The following is a 22,882-nucleotide window of genomic DNA, read 5'->3' as shown; positions in this document are numbered from 1 at the left end:
CGGGGGTGAGTCATCCCAGGAGTGAATAATTCAGATCGAGTGTACTACGAGTATTATTGCGGCAGTAATTGCCGGGGAGACGTCATGTCCGTTAAAAATTTCCATACCAACTTTCATTAAAACTGATGAGGTTTCTAATAAAAATTTACACCGAGGTGAAACTGTCGAGGACAAATTTCATTTCTTCAATAATTTATGTGTCCAAACCGGGACCGAGTCGGTTAATTAAAAACCATCAATTCCGAGAAAAATCCGATTGTTTTAACATATATGTCACCGCACGTGCAAATTATCACCAAGCGCGTGTTCCGATCTTTATTTATTTCTAATAATAAATGAAGGGTGAAGGTCGTAATCTGAGAAAGATAATTGGATTAGTTGCGCACGGGTTATCGTCGCGGAAAATGTTCGCTGTTTTGTACAATTTGTATTCCGTTACGCCACTGCTTTGGAAACGCCCCGATACGAACACACCGAAGGGTTTTTCACGTGGAAAAAGGTACTACTTAATGACTGAGATAAGAGTCTATTGGGGAAATCAAGAGCAATCGTTTATTTGTCGGCGCAACTTTGAGAACGGATTTGCTGCATCATTTTTCTGAAAACACGAAACTCGACTTAAATTCTGAGAATTTCAAGACGACGTCGCAAAATTTATGTGGAACTTGCACAAACTCGTAATTTAGCAAATCAGTCTATATTTTAACTGCCCAGGGCCGGACCCTGCCCTTGTGGATACAGCTGGGTGTAAATCTTGTCACTTGAAGGAAGCGGAGGCGCATACCTAAAACGATTAAAGGAAAAGCAAGAGGGAGCATTAATACACTTCGGAGGGCGCAAATGCTACCCGCGGAGTTATAACGGGAGCAGTTTTTACGTATAGGTCGCGTGAGATGAAAATCAAATTATAACAAAAATTCTTTTGCTTATGCTGAGTTCGATCGGAATATCTGATGATGATGGGTAATGGCTTGCGAACGCAGACGATTTTCAACGAGTTTTGGTTCAGCTTTTGAATAACAAATTGTCGATTTTAAGAGAAATTTGCACTAATAGCTAAGTAAACGGAAACGAATTGCGCTCACAAGTGTTGATTCAAGATTTGTCTTCATAAAAAAATCTGAGGTAAACTGTGTTGTATATGAAAACGACAAATTGTTGAGAATGTTTAGGAATTTGTAGTAAAATAAATAAACTCATTTGTTATACTTTTTATATTAGAATAAACTCAAAGTATAAGAATATCAAAAAAAAAATTAAAAAATTATTATTTTTTAGATAAAGTTGAATACCTAAACTTGGTAGTTTGCAACTCAATTCTAGCACATTTGTAAGACCACATCTTTGCGTTTGTAAGCAAATTGAATTTCAAGTTATCTTGTACAGTAGACTTCAACAAAGGCAAGATCAATTTGATATGGACTGTTAGTACGAAATTATTCAGAATATCTGCCATATTCTATTTGAAAACAAAGGTCTGAGCTTAAGCTACAACTGTTGTAACCTCTATTATTCTAATGGAAATCTTAATTTGCAAGTAAATGTTAAAATTATGGAAGAGTTACGTAAGCAACAGTTTTTGTCATTGATAGAAAGACGGTTTAACATTGGTAAACTGCCACTTTCCACAAAGCCAAATTCAATTTGCTAATTAGATTAAGTCAATATGTTACACTTCTAATGCAAAATAATTCCCAGACGTGATATGTTATATGATAGGAAGATAGATGTACCAAAGTTTTTACTTAAAAACAAAGATATTTTTCTATATATTATATCCGGAGCAGACTTTCAAAAGCATTTTGTCCAAATTTGCATTTTTGCAGGAGCGAACAAAAACTGTCTTTTTTTAAGAAATAATTTTAATTTTTTATATCAGTGACAATAAATAAATGTGAAAAAATATGTACAAATTGGACACAACTGGACAGTAATTTTACGACTGGAGTACTTAGGCATTTTACAAAAAAACTTTAAAAACCCTATGAATTGAGACATAAAAACATGGACACATTGCATTTTGAAAATCTGCTCCTCATATTATATGGAAACTAAGCAGACTGATGGGCGCAATTTTATTCAAAACCTTTTAGAAAAGAAATCAAATTATAAAACTTGCATTTTGTGCCAGTTCTTGCACCTTTTTTGCAGCGCGAACTTTTCGGTAAACTCCATTTCGTCGCTGCAAACGTTTCAAAGTAAAACTTAAACATTCACTTTGATAGCCTCTTGAGACACCTGAAGAGTATTTCCCGTCGCATAAAGTGTACATTTTTTAGCACCCATTTCATCCTCCCGGATACATTTTTAATAAAATCAATAATAATTTTTCATTTGTCAAAAACTCACCAACAATCGTCAAATTGACATGCGTGATTCTAGTTGGCGACTTGTGGAAATCGACTCGACAATGGAACACCTCTTCGTCAGTCAACTTTGTGGGTGAGATGCTCATGACGGCCCTTTCGTCATCGAGCACCCTCAGAAAGTACCGGTTTTCGAGAGACGCGTCCGCCCAGTGCTGAGGGCGGTTGCCGCGGAGGTCGTACTTATAGATGGGGCTTTCCTGCGTACCCCTGTACCATAACACAACACTTACGCGGTCCGGGGGATGGCTGGGGGCCAAGTTGCATGGCAGCGACGCCGTACCCCCATCGGAGGCTTCCGCGAATTCGGTCGCCGGTTCCGCCTCCGAACAAGTCACTAAAAGCACGAGGACTAGCACTAGGAAACCCGCACTTGACATCTTCATGCTACATGACCGGAAATTTGGAAACTGTTTATCGCTTGAACACCGAGTCGACACCTTGGACACTTGAAGGAAATGTTTTTAGGGAAGCTACTGCGACATGCTGACGGCGAAGCGACACCGAGGCCTGAAAACAAAAACAAGGATAAGATAGCTTGCACATGCTGGAACTAATTTGTAATCGAAACAATGCAAAAACTTGCCTAAATTGCACAGCATTTGTAACGATTAATTAGACTACCAAATTTGTTCAAAAAAGTAGACACTCCTCAATGGTTGTACTTTTTTTTAAGTATTGCTCACAAAATTTTATTATTAGCCAATATTAATGCAGTTTAACTTAAATAAAAATATACAGTGTAGGCCACAAGCAAAAAATTTAATTAATTTTTTAACTCTTCACGCTACATTCACCCCATCGAAAATTTCTAAGCACCAAACTTAATTAACTTGCAAAGACTTTACAATGGCAGATTTATTTTAAACTAATAAAATTACCAAAAAGTTCATTACCAAACCGAATCATTTTAAAATCAAATTATAGTAAGCGGCTTACTTAACTTGAACTTCTCTGACTTTAACAACCATTCTGTTTCCATTTAACCTCGACAAACCTTCAATTTATTTTTTTATACAACCAACTCACTTCTGGTTGTTTATAGACTTTCACTCAATTAAACTTCGCACCTCCAAACAAAAGATACGTGTGGATTCTATCAAAACACCAAAAGGTGACTAAGTCACTCGTTTTAATCAAAGTCATTTATCTTTAAAATCACACTTTAGTTCCCCTCCTATTACCCAACCCTATGTCCAATGTTATTGCCTTGTATACTTATGGGGATAGACGTATCTTGAAGTGATCGCTTTCATTGGAAGCAACCCCTCGTATTACGAGCCTCTCCAAATCTAGAGAAATGGGCGTCATAAATTTTATAATTTGACAGTTAATAAGAGTATGAACAACTGTTACTGTCCCCCGTGGTATGCCACAAAACTAATGGTAAAGGGAAGTGTCAAAATGAGAAAACAACGCACACATTTAAAAAATCCGAAATCACAAAATTTAATAGTTGACTGCTTAAAAAGTAATACTTCAATAACATCAAAAGGCAAATATTGCTCAGTGGCGCAATATGCAAAAAATTTATTTACTGAATTAACTGCTTAGTTTTCACAAGTACCGAGAATTTATTTATGACATACATAAAGTACGGAACAAATCATTTTTTTAATCATTTGCCTCTAAAGAATTATTATTATTATGAATTAAAGTAATATAAAAAATGTAACTGTTTTTTGAGTGTGAAATTTTGTTTTGTTTTTGAGTTATGCGTTTTTGGTCAAAATGGCAATTTTGATAAAAATTAAATATAAAGTAGATAATTGTAATCCTTAGATCATAACCTTCATGAAAAAAATGGTTTTGTAATGGGTTGTCATAAAAAAAATGCAGAACACAAAAACAAAAACAAAATTCGGAAAATTTTATTTTTAATAAAACGTCTCATTTTTATAGTAGGTACTTTATCATTCGTCAATTAATTTTTTCAAAAAATAAGTAGTTTAAGCAAAAAACGTTTGGTTCCATATTTTTTATTCACTTGGTAATAATTAATTTTTAATTACTATACAAATATTTTGTAATCAAGAAACAATACTAAAGACAATATAAAATTACAATCATTTAAAGAGATGTAGATATCTTTTCATAGAACAATATTCATTTCCGATTTTATTTTGTTTAATAGTGTCCAAACGGTTTGTTCCAACCATAGTTCTGAACCGCTCTGGACTACACTCTGTAAAAATTAAGCGTTCCAAAGTGCATTTGAAGTTGCAGTTAAAATAAAATATGTTAATTATTTGAATCCAAATGAAATAGAAATCTCTCTAGAGATATGAAGTAAACGGGAAGAAAATGTCACTTACTTTAAAGAAAATTGGATAAGTGATGCTTTCAGAAAACGTTTGTCGCCGTAGTGATAAATTTAAAAATTACCATCTCAGTTATTTTTTGTTAAATCTGTCAAGTAGTTTCAATAAAACCATCTCGAAGATAAATGGTGTGATTTATAAGGATTTTGTCTATAGCCGGAAATAAATATAAAAACCACTTCTGGAACAGCAAGTGGCAATATGTAGTTGATTGACACAACAGTGTTGAATTCATCTTTACATAGATTACATCTGACGTTGATAAATGTTCAAAGCTAGTTCCTCCTGATAAGAACTAGCAAACTAAGTTAAACTAAATGAAGTTACATTTTAAGCTGCATTCATGTTTGGCTAATTCGCAGAAACAAAAACAAAAGCTCATAAAAGTTGATGAAGTTTCTTCGAATTATTATTTCTTGTTATCGCTAAGTCGAAGAGAATTTAGTAAGTTTTTCTATTAACGACGTCTACAATCTCACTTAATAGCGCAAGAACCAGTAAATCCAGGAAATGACAGGACATAGAGATCGATTGATGCAGCTCGACCCAAATCGCGGGATAAAATACTCGTTTTAATTCGACATTTAGTAGTTTTCAACTAAAGCCACAATTATAAATTTGCCTTTTCTTGGTAGTATTGTTAACAACAGATTGATTGGTTTTGTTGTAACAAGTTTGGCAGTGATTGATTTTTTGTGTGGGAAACCCCTGGGTTAATCTTCACATAGCTTCCTCCCCCGGGTATGTTTGAATGAAACTGTACCCATCTCCAAAACAAACAGTTCAGTCATGCAAACCTTACAGACATAAATTCCGTAAAGATTAATGACGTGCCTTGACGGCGTCGACGGAAAATATGTCTCTGACTATGTGTTGATATTGATTTTATAAATGTGCGGTTAGTAAATTCGAATTCGTCCCAAATATTAATCAAACATCGCCGGCATTTGTATAAATTAATGATTTCTGTTTCTGTTTTACGGCCCATTTGGAAGCTCGTGATGAATATTAATTGCACCGAATGACACTGCCAGTTGTTGATGGTTTCAAAGGGTGAGGGCGATCGCACCCTTCTTACTTATCACCGCTATCGGAAAAACGTCATGCAAATATCAACTGCAATTTTTACTACGGGTACATTTCCTAACAGATAATTTACTAATGGTAGTTTGATCTACAAAGAAATTAAAAAAAGGCTTTGATTCAATGTTTTATTCAACAATTTGGACCCTGTTCGCGTTACGATCTCTTCTTCCGCGAAAACAAAGGGATTTTTGGCTGCTATTGATCACACATGCATAGATTGCAATAAATTACGCTCAAATAGAGAACAATGTGTGTCACACATAAGAATTTTACGTTTCAAAAACTTCTCAAAAACAAACCGATTAAACGCAATAAAACGCTTTGCAATCACCATACATGCATTGAATTCTCTAATGAATCCACTATTCTGTTTCTGAACTACGTGCGGTTATTTCTGTTTGTGTTGTGAATTAATGGAATGCTTTCTGTTTTGTTTTGTTCTAAAAACTTACCGCTGTTCACACACTTTGACAGATAACGCCAAACTCGATGAACTTTAAGTTTACTGTTGGTATTGGGTTGAAATCAAACAAACACGGGGAAACTTTCTCATTTGTCATCATTCTTCAACCCAAGGATTTAAAGGAAATCGATTTCAGTTACTTTATTTAACACAAAATATAAACTTTACATATAGTTTATTTGCAAATAAAACGCGAACAGTACACAAAAATAAAAATTTTTAAAAACAACAAACAATTACCGTGTTGTCTTTTTATAAGCAGTAGAAAAGATTTCATTATTTTTTTTCCAAAATTTTATTTAATTGTAAGAAACTGGACTTTTCAATCAATTATAAAATTTTAAATTATGATATCCTCGTAAGTACCTACAGTTCATACAAATATCATTTTTAATCTTTTAAATGTCTAATCTTTTTTAAATATATCTTAAACAAAGTTTGTTGATTTAGACATTAATCGACTAAATAAACGGAAAAATTTTTTATCGGAAAATTATTTTAATGTTTTTCTCTTTTTTGTTCAATAATAGTTATTTATTCGACGAGTTTGAGTGTAAATCGGACTCTTTATTTGACCGAGTGGATTTTTAAACCACGAGTGTAACGAGTGGTTTACCATCCACGAGGTGGAATAAAGCGTCCGATTTACACTCAAACGAGTGGAATACAACATTTTATTCTTCAAATTAGAGTCAACAAGGCTTAAACTTGCTTTAAATCTGTTAAAAATAATTTGACGTTTTGTATTGAGAAATGCCAAACAGTTGTCAAAACTTCCTTACACGGGAGAAAAACCGTAAATTTTGACAGTGTCAAAAAATAAAGTTATTTAAAACACATTTCTGATTAGTGATTACCATTAAAAATTGTGGGTATAAATGGTGGATGCGCCGGGGAAATTATATCTTGCAAAAAACTTTCGGTTCTGTTAAAGATATATTAATTTTATTAAAATATCTTACAAAAGTAATACACCAGCCCATTGAAAAACTTTCTACTTTTGCAGTAGACTTTATCAAAATAAATAAAATCGTTCAAAACCTATTCGAAATGTAGATGACACTTGAAACAACACAATAAGGAAAACAATTCCAACTTTAAGCCCTAAATGGTTATTCCAGTTTCCACTTTCGACTCAATCCATTAAACTGTTCGCAATCAACAGATATTTAAATTTCCCGCTTCGTAACGTTAGGGTTGTGTGAAATATTATTCACGATTTTTTTTTGAATAATTCAATTTAATTTATATGTGATAGATTAAACGCAAAGCTTTTAAAATAGGTATTAAAGTGGGATATGACTTTAAAATTAGAGAAAAGCAAACATCTTAACCAGTGGTAACTTCAAGTGTTGGTAATATATACTGTAAATTAAGCAGTACATCTTGTAAAACTAACACAAGAGCTTTTGCTAAATCAATAAACTCAGCAAACTGCACGCAACTTGAGATTTTGGGCTAGATTCCAACAATCAATACAGCTCAGCAGAATTAGTTATGATTTTTTCAAAGTGTATTACCATCTCTAATTCGACTAAAACTCAAAGATTTTTGCATTTACTGTAACATTTTTGTACATCGCAAAAGAGAAAGTTTTTTATCAAAGCGAAATTCAAAAGATAAAATCTACACTTCTGCTCCAGGTTGCTTGTTCATTAATGTCACATAAATTTTATTAGAGAAATGGTTATTTTTTTATTTTATGTCATGTTCGTGCTGAGAATTTTCATATATCGAGCATCCACAAAATAGTGTTTTAACATCTCGTATTTTTTAATTCTAAAGCTTATCGTAAATTTTTACAAATTCCTGTTTTGTGCAAGACGAGACTGCGTTTCTATTATCCAAGAACATGATTAAGTATATATCGTGCACCTGTTCCTTTATGATTAAAATTACATCAGGTACTACAAATAACATTCTGTGATTATCAAGAATTCCAGAGGGTGTTGGATAATTCCGAATTTCGGGGATTAAATTCCACATAACACACGGGAACAACAGAATAGTAAATTGACTCGAACACAACAGCTACGACAAATTTGCGTGCTACTATGCTACTAATCAACAAACTAAGACTATTGTCACTATTTAGCGGCTGTTTACAACAACCGGACCCTACGAACACATTTACGGATTTCTTCGATAAGAAACTCTTACTCCATTCAACCGGCAAATTAATTAATTCCGCTCCAGATGGTAAGGGCTATGATTAAATTGTCCTACATTATGTTTACTGTTTGACTCGAGGTAAAAAGAAGCGACGTCAGCACCTCAACAAAACTATTTGTTATTTAAACGTAGAAGCGGGACATTTAATTGAAAAAGTCTAGAGTCAATTTAAAAAGTTTGGACCAAGTTTTGATCAGATTTTATCTCGGTTGCTTTGCCGACGGCGTATACCGTAACATCGCTAATTTCTTATGTTTTTTAGCTAACAAACCACAAAAAAATGACAGCTTATTTAGACAGCTAATTAAAATAGAATTCTAAATGGTTATAATTTTTAAAAACTTGTTATACAAGATTTTTAGATATGTTAATTAAAACCAATTAACAAAAGCAACAAAATAAATTAAACCAAGACATTGAGAAGACGCTGTTGCCTTTGTAAGCCACCACTGACTCTTGCACTCTGCACCATGCACCACATTATCTTTTCAACCTATTCAGTCATTTGTCGCAACAGTGGTAAAATTAATTGCTAATTAATTATTCCTTGTTTGTTTAGTGTTGTTACTAAAACAACTTGCTAATTAACTTGATTATTAGCGAAATAATAAGCCAAAAACAGAATCATAATTAATTTGAGTAAATATTTTAAAATAAATTCGTTACCGTTTCAGCAATATTAAAAAAACACTTTTTAGTTTAAAAAAACTTATAAAACGGTATGTACATATTTACCCACAACAGGGAAGCTTATGCTCTGTTTTTTGTTCGAAATTCTGTATAAAATGATAAATGACGGCAATAACAGTGCTCGACTAATGTAAGTGGTTTATTTGAAAAAGAGTTTACAAAAACTAAATTTATTATAATTTACGATATAAGCATAATACAACAATATGAGAGATGACTTGAAAATTTTCCTAATAAACTCTACTGTCGAGATAGCGAAAGCTCAGATAGAACGTTAAATTTAATAACATGAAAGCATACGGTCAACCCCAAACAACAACCGTGATAACTTACATTCAACCACTACAACCTCATTTAAAGGGGTAAGATGTGTATCACTGGTCGCACACTTTCAAGTTCTTTTACATGTCATTTTTATTTTTGCTACTTTAATGTCTTCTATAACGTGATAAATCACAGTATCGGAAATTGTTTCAACTCTTATCAAATATTGAGAAATTTTAGACTGAATCAATTTGAATAAATTTCTTTATGCTTAATTTCCTGTCGGAGAAGAGCATATTAAATGCACATTGCAAGTTTATGCTTACAGTTAACTCATGTTAATTACCAGTTACCACAACCGATCAGCGATTGAAGCTTTTAGTCCTAATTGCGTTAGATTTGTTGTGGTATCAATATTTAAGATTCGAAATCTCGAGTGCATTGTTTAAAAATTACTTAAAATAAAGTTGAGAGACTCCCACAACTGAATATCTTTAAATAGTTTGGAAGAAAATGCACGTCAGACGTAGATTTACTTTTAAAAATAAATTTGCTTTTAAGTAAGATTGACACAACTGAGCAAATGATAAATGACAGTAATAAAGGCAAGTCTGTTCTTGCACTTTACCAATTTGGGTAAATTTTATCAATACTGCGTTTTATTGCAGCTGTCACGTCAGAGAATAACTAAATTACAATCCAGCTAGAAGTTTTTATCAGCGAAGCTGATTTATAACAAGCGTCGTTAATTTTTCTTCAGGTTTGTTTAAAATGATGGCATAGTCACGTAAAGAGTGCCTGACAATTTGTCAAAACCCTTATTGTAAAGATCAAGCTCATATGGTGCCCAGATTTATAAAACGAGCCATCCATCACATAATTTAACGAGTTTAAAAAGTTAAGTTGTAACACCTCAAGAGTTTCTTTTTGAAATTTCCCGCTTGAAAGTCTAGCTCTCGTGACGTCTAATTACTGAGGCCTCGGAAATATTGAAAAAGATTAAGATAATAAATGAATCTTATGATTTAATTTAATCATAGAGATAATTTGATGTAATAAGATACAACTTGGGTCGATAAACATGTTCCGATTATTTCCGCACCACAGAGCATTAAAAGCTTAATTGTTCTTTAATAAAAATGCTTCTGTCAAATCATGCATACAAGGATGAATCAAAAATATTCGATTATAAATAAACACGGGAAAATTCAAATTTGGGCTAGGATTTATCGGCTAAGAAGAGAGATGAGCGGAAGCGCGGAGGCACATTTTACCGGAATCACTAAACCCTTTTACAACATAATGAACGTTTTCGAAATTATAGCGAGTGTTTTCCGGCCTTTATTTATTCGGTAAACAACGGGCTCATCAGCCACCGGATTTAGGCAATCAAATAAAACCAATTTTTCATAATTAAGATTATATTCTGCTCCAGAACCACTTCTGTATTTATTTTAATTTAAGCAGACGGTTTGGTTTTTATTCTCTGCTTAATGTCAGCTATAAAAAGTTTAACGTTTGTTGTGTTATCTTTTCCTATTCAAATCCTCATTGATGGCTGATGAAAAATCACTTAGGAAGCGATTTATTCAGTCCTAAAATCTTTTCAGGGACAGCTTTTTTATTAATTTAGTCTTAACTCAGCAGACACAAGAAATTAAAAATTAAGAAAAAAGAATTTACTTGATGCAAGAATAAATTTACGCTCTAAAAGCTTTACAAATATTGAAACTATGTTTTAGTAAGGCTTTTAATTAAATTAAGTTCTAAGAAGAGACGTGATTTCTATTTTCTTTGATGCGTTATGAAAAATACATTCTTATTAGAGGCAATACAACTAAAAACAAGAGCAGCTTTTTTGACAAGCATTTCTCTCTTTTAACGGCTCTTTGCAGACATCTTGTCATCAAGTAATTTTAAAGCACGTCTTACGTAGCTCAATAGTAATAATCGTAAGCATGAAGCTAAAATACAGTAAGGATTATAAGCAACAATTTGGCACTCTTGCTTAAAGCAGTTGAAAATCTTGCAGAGTTTAGAAATGGGGATGCGCTAATCCCACACAACTGTTATATTTTTGTGTCTTGGGTTTTGTGCCAAACCAAATTTAGTTCAAGAAGCTTTTTGCAGATAACAAATTTTATACTTCTGGAGGAAATATTTATCCTCGGTAAACTAGAATTTATAAAACACTACTACACTTTTTATCGAAGTCAATCTAAATAATATATTTCAAATTTAGGGCGAGTGTTAATCTTGAAACTATAATTTATCGTAAAATAGCGTGAACAATTTAATCTTGTATAAAAAATAAATCTAGTAATAGGCACAAAAACAGGTTCCTATATTTGAAATGCAAATTTTTTATTTTATTTTTTTTTTTTGATAAAACTACACTTTTGCTTTAATTTACAAAATATTTCTATTCTTGTAGAATAATCTCCCGCACAGTAGAGTAAAGCACGCGTAAATTTTCAATAATCTCTTTCGTTCTTTCCGTTGTTTACAAACGGATATGGCTGGAAAAGGTCGCATAAATTTTAGGTTCCTTTGTTGTGGGTGGCTTTCTTTTGTTAAGTCACTAAATTGCTCGCCACTAATGTTGAAAAGCACCATACGTAAGTTTCAGTCTCGGACCGGTCAAACCTCATCAATTGTTATCAAATACTTTTTATTTTTCTATTTGTTTTGCGTGCAGATTTTTCCCAATTCAAGCAATTTCATAAGTGTTTCTAAATGAGATTTTGATCACATTAGTTGCTTTGTCCTTCGAGAATGAGTTCTAAAACAATTATTAATCTCTTTATAATATAACAACATAAAGATCGTATTTCTGTTAGTCAAGGTTCACAACACATGTAGAATTTTAGATCCCCTTGTTGGATTTTTGTCTTTGTAAAATTTTGCTGAATTCTTGAAAAACAATGTTTTGGTTAGACAGGAATAGTAAGGTTTTTTACATTTTTGAAATTTTGACGACCCATGATTTCAAGCAATGTATTGATTTACCGTTTGTTTACTATATTAACACTGTTTGATATTAATTCATCAAATAAAATCTTTAAACCAAAAATATTAAATTTGGTTTATGCAACTAATAGGATTTGTTTTATCAAATAAATTAACAAATTCATATAATTTTCGACCATAATAAACTTGTTTGTCAAACATTTATAATTTTACCAGCAAATGTAATTTGTGTTGTTATCTATATGTTGTAGAACTCTTAAATCTAAACGTAAATAACTTATATTTCACAACAAATTTGATTAATAAATAGGTATTTTTAAAATATTAAAACGACTCCAATAGAATAGTATAATAGTTTTAGTAGTTATTTGTGTAACAAAAGAAGAAAGTTACCTTTCCCAAAAATGCTCTTTATTCTCTTTACTCAAAGGAAGAAAAAACCTTTCTTCCTGTGTTTCACAGATTATTTTTTCTAAGACTAAATACATTTTATACATTCACTCCTTGAAAAAAACGCCTTCCGTATCTTTCTAAATTCGTTCATTTTTGAGTTAAATAGCTATTCGAAAATTTATTTATTCATGTAACACTGCTGTTAACATTGAATTGGTATTTGTTAGACTGCGTTTATTGAAAATAAAACCAGCAAAATGCGTAAAAACCACTATTCATTATAATTATTGTATTAAAAGCGCACACAAACCTATTTGCATGAATATGCGGAGCTAATGTTTACAAACTGGAATGAATAATGTAAATTGCAAAGGAGGTAACCGTAGCAGAATGTTATATATTTTTTCGGTCGATTGTATTTTACTGATTTATATAAGCAATCGCATAATACTGAATTAAAATTACTATTTTTTTTTTACGTAGTAAGTGCCGAATGAAGGAGGGAAATTTGTCCAATATACCCCAAACTGACAACCGCCCTGCAAACAAGTATTAGTAAATATATCTCATAGTCAAAAGGAATGTTAGAATTTTCGTTCACATTCACATGCTTAGTATTTATTATACTCGATGTCGTCGGTTTAATTTGTTTGTTTTAAGGCGGATAAGTCGTTTAAGCAATTTCCCAAATTGAATCTCAGCAACAAAGAAGAGAAAATAATGAAGAAAAATTGCTAATAAATAAACTGAAAACGACCATTTGCTCTTGGACCCATAAAATGCAAGAGTGGCGTTTATCATCAATCCCTATGGTCCACGACAAAATAAAAACATCACCATGAATATCCAATTTTAATTTTAGAATACGAATTAGTTTACATATAGAGCAAAAGATTTAAGAGCGTTTACCCTCACCCCCACAACTTTCTTAATTATTAAGGGTGTGCTGGGTATAAATTAGATTATGCTAATTCACCATGTTTATCCCAAAGGTTTAAATTTTAAACTACCACGAATTCACTAACATTAATAGTTTTATTTAATGAAAAGAACAAATGGATTCCACTGAATTGACTAATACTTTAAACACAAAAATTGTCATTCAATTAACCCACTTATCAAACAAAACTGTTTTTTTACACAAAAAAAAATTGATCTTGTTTCAGCAAAGACATTCAAATTTGTCTACGTGTTCCAGCGTTTCACAATTACCATTTCATTGTGGTACAACCAAAAACGTTGTCGCACAAAGGACAAGAGTAATTTCAATATCACTTTGTATTTACTAAAGATTCATCCATCCATATTGCTATATACTCCCAAGAAATGTGTAATGTAATAGTCAACCATTAAAAATTAAAAAAATCACTTAGCTCTGTGTTTTTAGTCCCGTTTCACTGCTTATATTTTGTGTTTCAAACAATGTAGTTTGATATGTGATATTCAGTGCATAAATATTGAAAACATAATCACAAATTTCAAAAAATTAATGTAGTTTTTGAAAAGCGGAAAAAGATTCACGTTGTAACAGAACACCAGGAGTAGTTATATCTATAATAGTAAGTACGAGTATAATACGCTAATATAGCATCAGTTATTATTCCCTTGCTAAATATTTTACTCTACATTCTTTTTGTATTTAATTATTTAATAAATAAAAATTTTCATTACCACATTATTACTAAACAATATCCTATCAGAATAAGTTTTATTTTTAAAAGTTGCACAATTATTCAATTCATTTATTTTAATCAGCATCTCCTCATTTTTTTTTATATTAATAAAAAAAACCTTCTTCATTCTTATTTTTTTCCAATAACTAACAACAAATTACTTTTAATGCATAAAATCTATGTGCTAACTAATACACTTACTATATCAATCTGTCCATCTAACATTGTAATCTGAGGTTAATCGTATTTGGTTTCATCAGTGTAATGCGATGTATGTACGAGCATGTACAGCATTGTTTTGCAAAACATGTTCACATCTTTATAATATCACTATAATGTAGTACGTGTAGTGACAAAAATTCCAATTTTAGTTTCGTGACCAAAAACAATAAAATTATTCCCTGTTAATCACAGCATTAATAATGCAACACTAGATAAAGGCTCACAAAGTTTGAAAAATATTGTGAGAGCAGAAGAATATTTTACTGTTTTTAAATCATTTTCCGTATTCAAATATATTCGTTTCGCTTCAACGTTCATCCAGTTTTTATTATTTTTACATTAAATTTTCGCCAGATTTGGCCGTCAGTGGCGCACTCATTTTAAATTAAATTATTTCAAAATTCAAGCAAAAAAATATTTTCTCGTAAACCACATTCTTAATTTCTAACTTTGTAATACCCCTTGGCGTAAAAACTATTTTCTCCCTTGGTTACAAAGTTACAAAATACAATATTAAATTTAATTTAATAAAATAAATTGTGAAATGCAAAACTGGGGTTTTATAATCCCCGTTAGACATTGTTTCATATTAAAGCCGGCAACGCTAAATGAATTTTTTTCAGGTAAAGTTGGTCAATTTAATGCAGCGTTGGTGTTAAATGAATATTTCATGTTGAAAAAACTTGGATGTACGATAGTTTTGGGAGCGCTTTAATTACATTTGTGTACCTTTGTTTATTTAGGATATCACTAGGTCGAATCACAGCATCTCGACGCCGTCGCCGTCGTGGGCGTAAACTCATCACGAAGCAGCGATATCAAACACATGCTAACAACACAAAAACAACCACTTCGAAGTTATTATATCGTTGTAACGTTGACAAGACACATAAATTGACACGAAAACACCCGGGACCTTTTCGATCAAAAAATGTCTGTGGGCAACCCCCGACCTTTGACCACGCGTTGCACTTAACCAGGTGTTGCGCTCTGGGAACTCGGAGTAAAGAGAACTACCCCCATGCTGCAAAAGGACTGCAGACTGACTCCGCCCGGACAGCAGACCTGAAACCCGGAGCCCGACGACTCCGGGCGAGGGCTGACGAGCCGCAGCCCGGAAACAACGGCCGTGAAATCGGTCCAGAGCGTCGCGAACACCGCACTCGGTGGTACACCTTAAGATAGGCGAAATTAATTTACAAAGCTTGTTTGGATATAGACCCTATTTTCGCAACCGCAATATTGGCGAAGTTGGGGCGCGCCTTGCGAGTTTTTAATATGCAATCGATAGCGGAAAATAAGCACCGAAAGTATAAATATTTGAAAGATTTTTAAATCAAATTTGTTAAAAGTGATTTCTCGCTCCAGCAGAGTTCACAGAATTAAAACACGAACGTTGGAACTGAAAAATTATAAAAGGTGAAGGAAGAAATCGTATATATACCAGTAATTTTAAATAAGAACTTTTATACTTATAATAATTAAAAAAATAATAATTAATGTAATCAAAACTGACAGTGTTAAAAGGTGTTAGAATAGGACAACACAATTTTTATTGTTAATATACGGGGTGATTCACGAGGAATAATGAGCCTGACCAAATTCTGGATGCAACCAACATTAGGTACAGTTGTCGCAAAATAACTTGCGAAAAGTAATGGTGGTTGCATCGAGAATTTGGTCAGGCTCATGAATCATCTTGTATAAATATTAATAAATAAATGCATACATATGAAATTTTTACAAAAAATGTGTGACTTCACATATGTCTATTTTATTCTTCACTTTTCACTAATGTTATTGGTATGAAACAGTAGTTGTATGATTAAATTTGTCAATAGGGTCTAGATATAATACACATTCTTCTTTTACACAAAGAGTAAAATTTTTGTAAATTTTTGTTTATTTTACCTTACCAAATTGTTCCAATGTTTTTAAAAATCGCACATAAACAGCATTTGAAATATTATTGTGTTATATTGGGTATAAAATTCCTCTTACTTTTATTTATACAGCAAACGACATAATAGAACAGTGTTAAAATGTTAAGTTTTATAAAACTTATCTTAAAAATATTATTTTACAATAATGGTTATCGGTGATGTCCCATATAATATAAATCTAAAATATCTTTTAACCTTATACGATCCCAGTGATGAAATTGTGTCGATCATTTACCCACTGTTAGTAGCTAGTTCCAATGAAAGATTCTTAGAGTAATGTCAAAAATGTTCATCTTTAAGTTAACTTATTTCTTGTTGAGTATTTTATGTGAAAATAAAATTCCTTCGAAAATTCTCAACAATCTAGTAACACGGCTGGATTCAGGTGTTTTTAGTAATGTGAGCAATTTGACCGGTTTAGAAATAAGTTTGACAAAACTTTCTTCCATCTATAAAAATGCCTTCAAAAATCTGGTAAAACTAGAATCTCTAGAAATCGATAACAACGAGCTAACAACAATAGATTTACACTGGTTTTTTCGCCTGTTTTAACAGAACTTCACATTTTACGTAATCTTATAAAAGAGATTCCAGTCAATACTTCTTCAACTTTAAAAACCGAGGAACTGGTTTACATTTATTTGGAGAATAATCTCGTGGAGAAGATTGACAAAGATGCTTTTCAAAGCCTAAAAGGAATAGAGGTTCGACTTGTAGACAAAATTCATCTGACAAATTTTGATTTTCCTTGTGACCATAATATCGAGAAATTGTAAGTTAACGAGGTTGTAATTGCATGTGTAAAGGACAAAAATTTAACAAAAGTTTTTGTGGCAAATGTTAGGTAATTCTACAGCAATCCTCTGAAGTCTAAACTTCGGAGAAAATTCTCGACTGATGCCAAGCACAACATAAAAAAATAAAGACAAAAATTGAACAAACTAAATCTATCCACTCATTTCAATAATTAAATTATAACAAGTAACAATAGTTATTTAAGTATTAAGAGCGGGAGGTGCGTTTTACCGATTGAGGGCAAATGCCCGAAACCGGACGCAAATAACGCTCGTGATGCTTATGACGTTTTTTGCACGAGGACAGTAATTGGCATTGTGTTAAATAACAAAATTAGTGAAATACATTAATAATTAATTGCACTGCGGTTTTTAAAAGTTGCCTTTGTTATGGGTATATAAATTTGACGTTTTTGCTGGTTTTGGCGTCGTTTGCTTCAAGAAATAGTACATTGTTTAACAATTAAAGAAAACTCACTTTTCTTACGTGTTGAACACGTACTTTTTTCGTGTACTTACTTCACGACTTCACAAAAATTATGATTTTAAAAATAGAAATTGTCTTGTTCCTATTAGCAAAGTTATCCGTGTAAGGAAGTTTTGACAACTGTTTAGCACTCCTCAATACGAAACGTCAGATTATTTTTAACAGATTTAAAGCAAGTTTAAGCCTTGTTGAGTCTAATTCGAAGAATAAAATGTTATATTCAACTTGTTTGGGTGTAAATCGGACGCTTTATTCCACCTCGTGGAATAAACACGCAAAAGGTGTTGCTAACAAGAAAAGTCCCACTTTTCTTAATTATTTTGGGTTAAACTGATTGCAGTGCGGTGATCCCAGAAAAGTCAAAAGATCGTTATCAAAATACTTACGATAACTTCAAGCCTTGCACTTACCGCCCATGACAAACAAAAATTCTTACCGATCGGTCGTCGGTAAATATATTCTACTGCCTTCCTAGCAACCCTCGTAAATATGCAAAAATGCCCGATCGTGCAAAAAACGATGTTATTATTTAATGCAACAATTAAGTAAGATATTACCAGTATGTACAAGTTTATTTAATGTTTAAACAAAAAATATTTTATAATTACAAGCTAATCAAGAAATCGTTACCTATCCATTAGATGTTGTAAACACTTATTTCAACTAAGTAGTGGAGTATTACTCTCATGTCTCATGCTTAAATTTATTATTTTATGAGATTAATTATCTGGAAACTTTCTGGCTTAAAAGTTTGACATCCTATTTGACAGCAGGTTAGAAACAACTATCCACATCCATTAAACTATATTAATAAATTAATGCTGTGATTAAATTATAAAGTGTGATTTCCTACTTAATACATAATGTACTAACCTAATTTAATTAAAAACCTTACCTTACGACCACCTAAAAAAATTAAAAAAGTCCTGGAATGTTGTACCAAATTTGATACCTCTGGTATCAATTCGAACACGCATGAACCGTTGAAACGAGAACGACGTCAGCTGTTTCAGGTTCTAGTTTTCATTTTTTTCAGTTAATGAGTGATTTGTGTTTGCGGCTCTCTAGAAGCAGCTTGCGATGCCGACGCTCGTAGTCATAGTAACGTGAGAATGCCGCCCCCGACGCCCTCGGTGCGTTCGCCCCCATGAGTCATCTCGTCGGTTGCGAGAAAATTAAAACATATGCCCACAGAGTGAGCACGTCCGACCCTGCCACCGCCAAAAGCCATTCAGGTAATCTTCCTAATAATGAGCGTAGGGAATCCCCCATATATGTGACGCTGATCTATAGCCCGGAACACACCGCTAAAGGGGCGGTTTGCCACCATAAGCCCCATCGTGAATACCAATTAATAATGATAGTGATAAAGACACTATTGCAATATAAACTAAACCCGCTTCATGATGGCTGCTTGTGAGACTTTGGCAATTTGCATCAGGGTCGAATCTCACAAAGCTTGCTCTTGTAGCGGCCCTTTGAGGATTAGGGTTTTCAAGCCAACCATGACCATTGGTATAATTTTTTTTGTCATTTAACAAATTTTTGTTTTGATATTTAAAATATTTACTTACCCATCCATTTGTATCTATTATAAATACATAAATTGCAGTAGGTATTACTTCTGGATTAAAATTTATAGTGTAGAGGGATATTATTCGATGTTAATGTCATACAATTTATAACAAAATAATACAAAGAATATAAATAGATTAGTATTATAACCAAATGAAAAAAAAAAATATTTTACAAGTAAGCACATTTTTTATTTATTTTTTCTAATTTACTGAGTATCTATTTAATAACAATATTGACACAATGTTACCGGTATTCAAGCAGATGCATTCAAAACTTTCCTAATTATTTAAAATCAATAACTTAATAAGTAGAACCTTTACAACTTGAAACTTTGACAGTGATTATGAGTTGAGTGAAACAATCAACACAACTAAGTACTCTCATTAAACTAACATGTATTTAATACATTAATGTAGATATTAATTTAGGTGAAAACGCAAACTGAACTAAACACAAATACGTATTATAACTATTTAGAACTTTATATATTTAGTGTACCTACTATACACTGTGGTCGAAGTTTTACCTTACATCTAACAATAAATGATAAATGGATAAATCCATAGAATTTCTTTGAAATTTTTTGAGAAAACAATTGTAGTTAAAGCCAAAAACATTAATAAAATTTAATTTGACCAAGACCAGCATGAATTAATAATTATAATATTGTCATATGTATATATAAGTAGAATAACCAAAAATTGTAGGTTTTTGAATAAATCTTACTCATAAATTTTGTGTTTTTTATTGAAAATTAAAATACTTATTAGATTTGTGAAAATCTGTTGGTACCTAGTTTTTACCCTTTGCTCGAGTCCATCTCCTTTAATCTAAACAATTTTTTTATTGTATCATGATCATGATACTATTTGTTCATTTTGTGAACACAGACAACTACTATCTGCAATTACCAACCGAATCGCGCATGTAATTGAAATGTTACCTCGAAATTTACACGTGACACCAATTATACATAAATTGAAAACTAGAAGCTTTGAATATTCTCAATTAAATTTTTGATTAAAAACTTTTTTTGTTATCATAGAGCTACTTTTTAATAATAATCATTCCAAAAAGCATTACCTTGTTTTTGTGACAAACAAATCCCGCTTTCAATTTTCTTAAGTAGAGTTTGCATGTTAATAATTTCAAACTTGTATGATTTACTTTATTGGTTTTTCCAATACTTGAGATCCTGTCGTATCTTTATAAATCCAAGTTTACGGAATCTGTTCCAAAATATTTTTAAGACAAAAAAAATGACTGCGTTACAAAACGGCAGAATTTGCGACAATCAATTTTTAAAAAGACGTGACACATGAATTGTTACTGTTTCAAGAGCTTCATCTAACTTTATCTTCCAATGTCTTTAATATCCACATTTACCATTCATAAAAAGAATAAGCTACTTTGATAACACTTTTTACAGCCTTACATAATATACCTCCTACTTTTATTATGAATGACTTGTCTTCTCTCTCAGATGTTCATATATTTTCAGCATATGGAGAAAAATAAGAAAGCTGATTCAGGGATTATTTAAATATTTAGAGTTATTTTTATCTTAAAGATCCACAGGCAAAATGATAATAAATGAATGGGATAAAAAATCCCATTTATTTGTTATGCTGTTTTTTGTAAAAACATAAATCCAAAAGTAGTTTAAATAAATAAAATCGTGACCGTACACAAATTAATCACATAAAAAAAGGAAAGAAATACATAGGTGTTTCTTCTTGGTAAAACTTGTTTTCTCCTTTTAAGACACTTGGAAGTAAAAAAACCTACTTTAGAATTGTCCATTTTTGCTTTGGGGAAAGAAGACAAGGAATCAAATTTATGCAACATAACTCTATTATGCATTTTATTGGACCAGAAAGCAATAAGGGGGAGCCGTCCCCAAATACCATTTTTCATGTCGTGTCTGTGAGAAATCCATAGTCTTTGTCTTTCGTATCGGCATTATTTATTAAACCTCTTCTTATTGTGTATAGGCTATACTGATTAATTTCCCAAGCTCAATTGAGAACTTTTGAGAAAAATATGAGAGAGTTGGAGGAGTGAAAATCTGTGTAATTTCATTTTCTGAATAGGTAGCCCCGGATCGATGATGATTGTACGAAAACAAATCATTTTGCGAAAGTTTCAATTTTCAAGCTTTATAATTAAAGTCTCTAGAGACAAAATGCCCAAGAGAACAATTCGTCATCGCTTATAATAAACCAACATCGCTTGTGTTAACTCCTGCAGAGCCGCCAATATTCTAAGAGCGTTCGTGTTTTAATTATCTCATTTACCGCAACTGTTAAAGTGTTACAAGAAGTTGATTGCAACGGTACTGCAAAAATACAATTTATTTTTTCAGCCAGCATTGTTACAAAGTTGTGCTTAACTGTCTCGTACACTTAAACTACCAATAAACTTAAATCGAATCTAATTAAAACCATGTTTACCTTGCAGGTTTGTCAGTATCTCTACATGTAAATTGTTAATAAAATTTTATTTCATAGACACGCTGTGCTCATAGGAACATATGAGAATTGATTCTGCTCTGGAAAACAGTGCTTTATCTCATGCAGACAGTTTGTTCCAAGTTTGGCTGTAAGCACCTGACTTGGGGTGGGCAAACGGTGATTTTGTTTCAACACTTGAAGAATAACTCCAAAAGTGGTGCAACTGCAGCAGTTGCGATCAAATATATTACCGGACAAACGCTAAAATCTTTTTGTGCAAACTTCTGATTACATATTTATTGATTTATTGCGACAAGAAACAATGAGGCCTTTAAAAGATACTGTTAAATTTTGAGCCAGATGAATTATTTATGAACATTTTTCATGGAGCTTTGCATACATATTTATGAAATCGTCAGTTGTGCCAGGGATTCAGTTATTTTGGCACAAACGTAACGCCAGAGCTTGTTTTTTACATAATTTGTAACATTTAAATTTAAATATTTCTTCCAGACCACTTGCACAAATTTTATCGAAAGTTGTGCTTTGGGCAGTTGCTTAGTTATGGATATTAATGCACATTTTAAATGTTTCAAATACAAGTAAAACCAAAGATTGCTCAATGAGGTCAATTAATTCATTTTTTTAATTTCAATATAAAACCAACCTTTGCGATTTTAATATATTAAAAAGGGTGTAGAAGGAGGTCATATCACTGCAGAAATTAAGTAGCCACTTATATGCGTTTTTATGTAAAAGTGCATAGTTAAGGTTAATTGCAACCCCTAGACTAATTGTTCTATTAACCTGTTTTTTATTGTTTCTTGTAAAAATATACGTAGCAATTAGCCAACGATGCGGTGCTTGAATTAGAGTTAATTTCAATAAATTTTATTTAAAGTAAAATATGATTTATAGTAATTTTTCATTAAATTTTGATTACGTGCAAACAGATGACGTATAAATTATTTCCCACGGCACACGCATTCGATACATATTTTATGCAA

The 22,882-nt window shown here is 32.1% G+C and overlaps 1 protein-coding gene across 1 annotated transcript in view; it reads right to left on the bottom strand.

Annotated features, from left to right (window-relative positions):
- The window catches only part of LOC123010885 (nephrin-like), a 96,735-nt gene extending 81,105 nt beyond the window's left edge, over positions 1 to 15,630 (bottom strand). Inside the window, exons 1-2 of the mRNA XM_044408055.1 lie at positions 15,350 to 15,630; positions 2,350 to 2,876 (exon numbers count right to left, since the gene is read on the bottom strand). Of these exons, the coding sequence (XP_044263990.1) occupies positions 2,350 to 2,752 (403 nt within the window). The 5' untranslated portion in view covers positions 2,753 to 2,876; positions 15,350 to 15,630. The remainder of the gene's footprint in view (positions 1 to 2,349; positions 2,877 to 15,349) is intronic.
- Between the last annotated feature and the right edge of the window lie 7,252 nt (positions 15,631 to 22,882).

This window comes from Tribolium madens, unplaced genomic scaffold (assembly GCF_015345945.1).
Source record: "Tribolium madens isolate multiple individuals breed KSU strain unplaced genomic scaffold, Tmad_KSU_1.1 Scaffold_91;HRSCAF=231;Tcas5.2_LG7, whole genome shotgun sequence".
Taxonomy (NCBI): Eukaryota; Metazoa; Arthropoda; class Insecta; order Coleoptera; family Tenebrionidae; genus Tribolium; species Tribolium madens.
The sequence above is the reverse complement of the archived record's forward strand: the minus strand, read 5'-3'. Positions and strand labels throughout refer to the sequence as shown.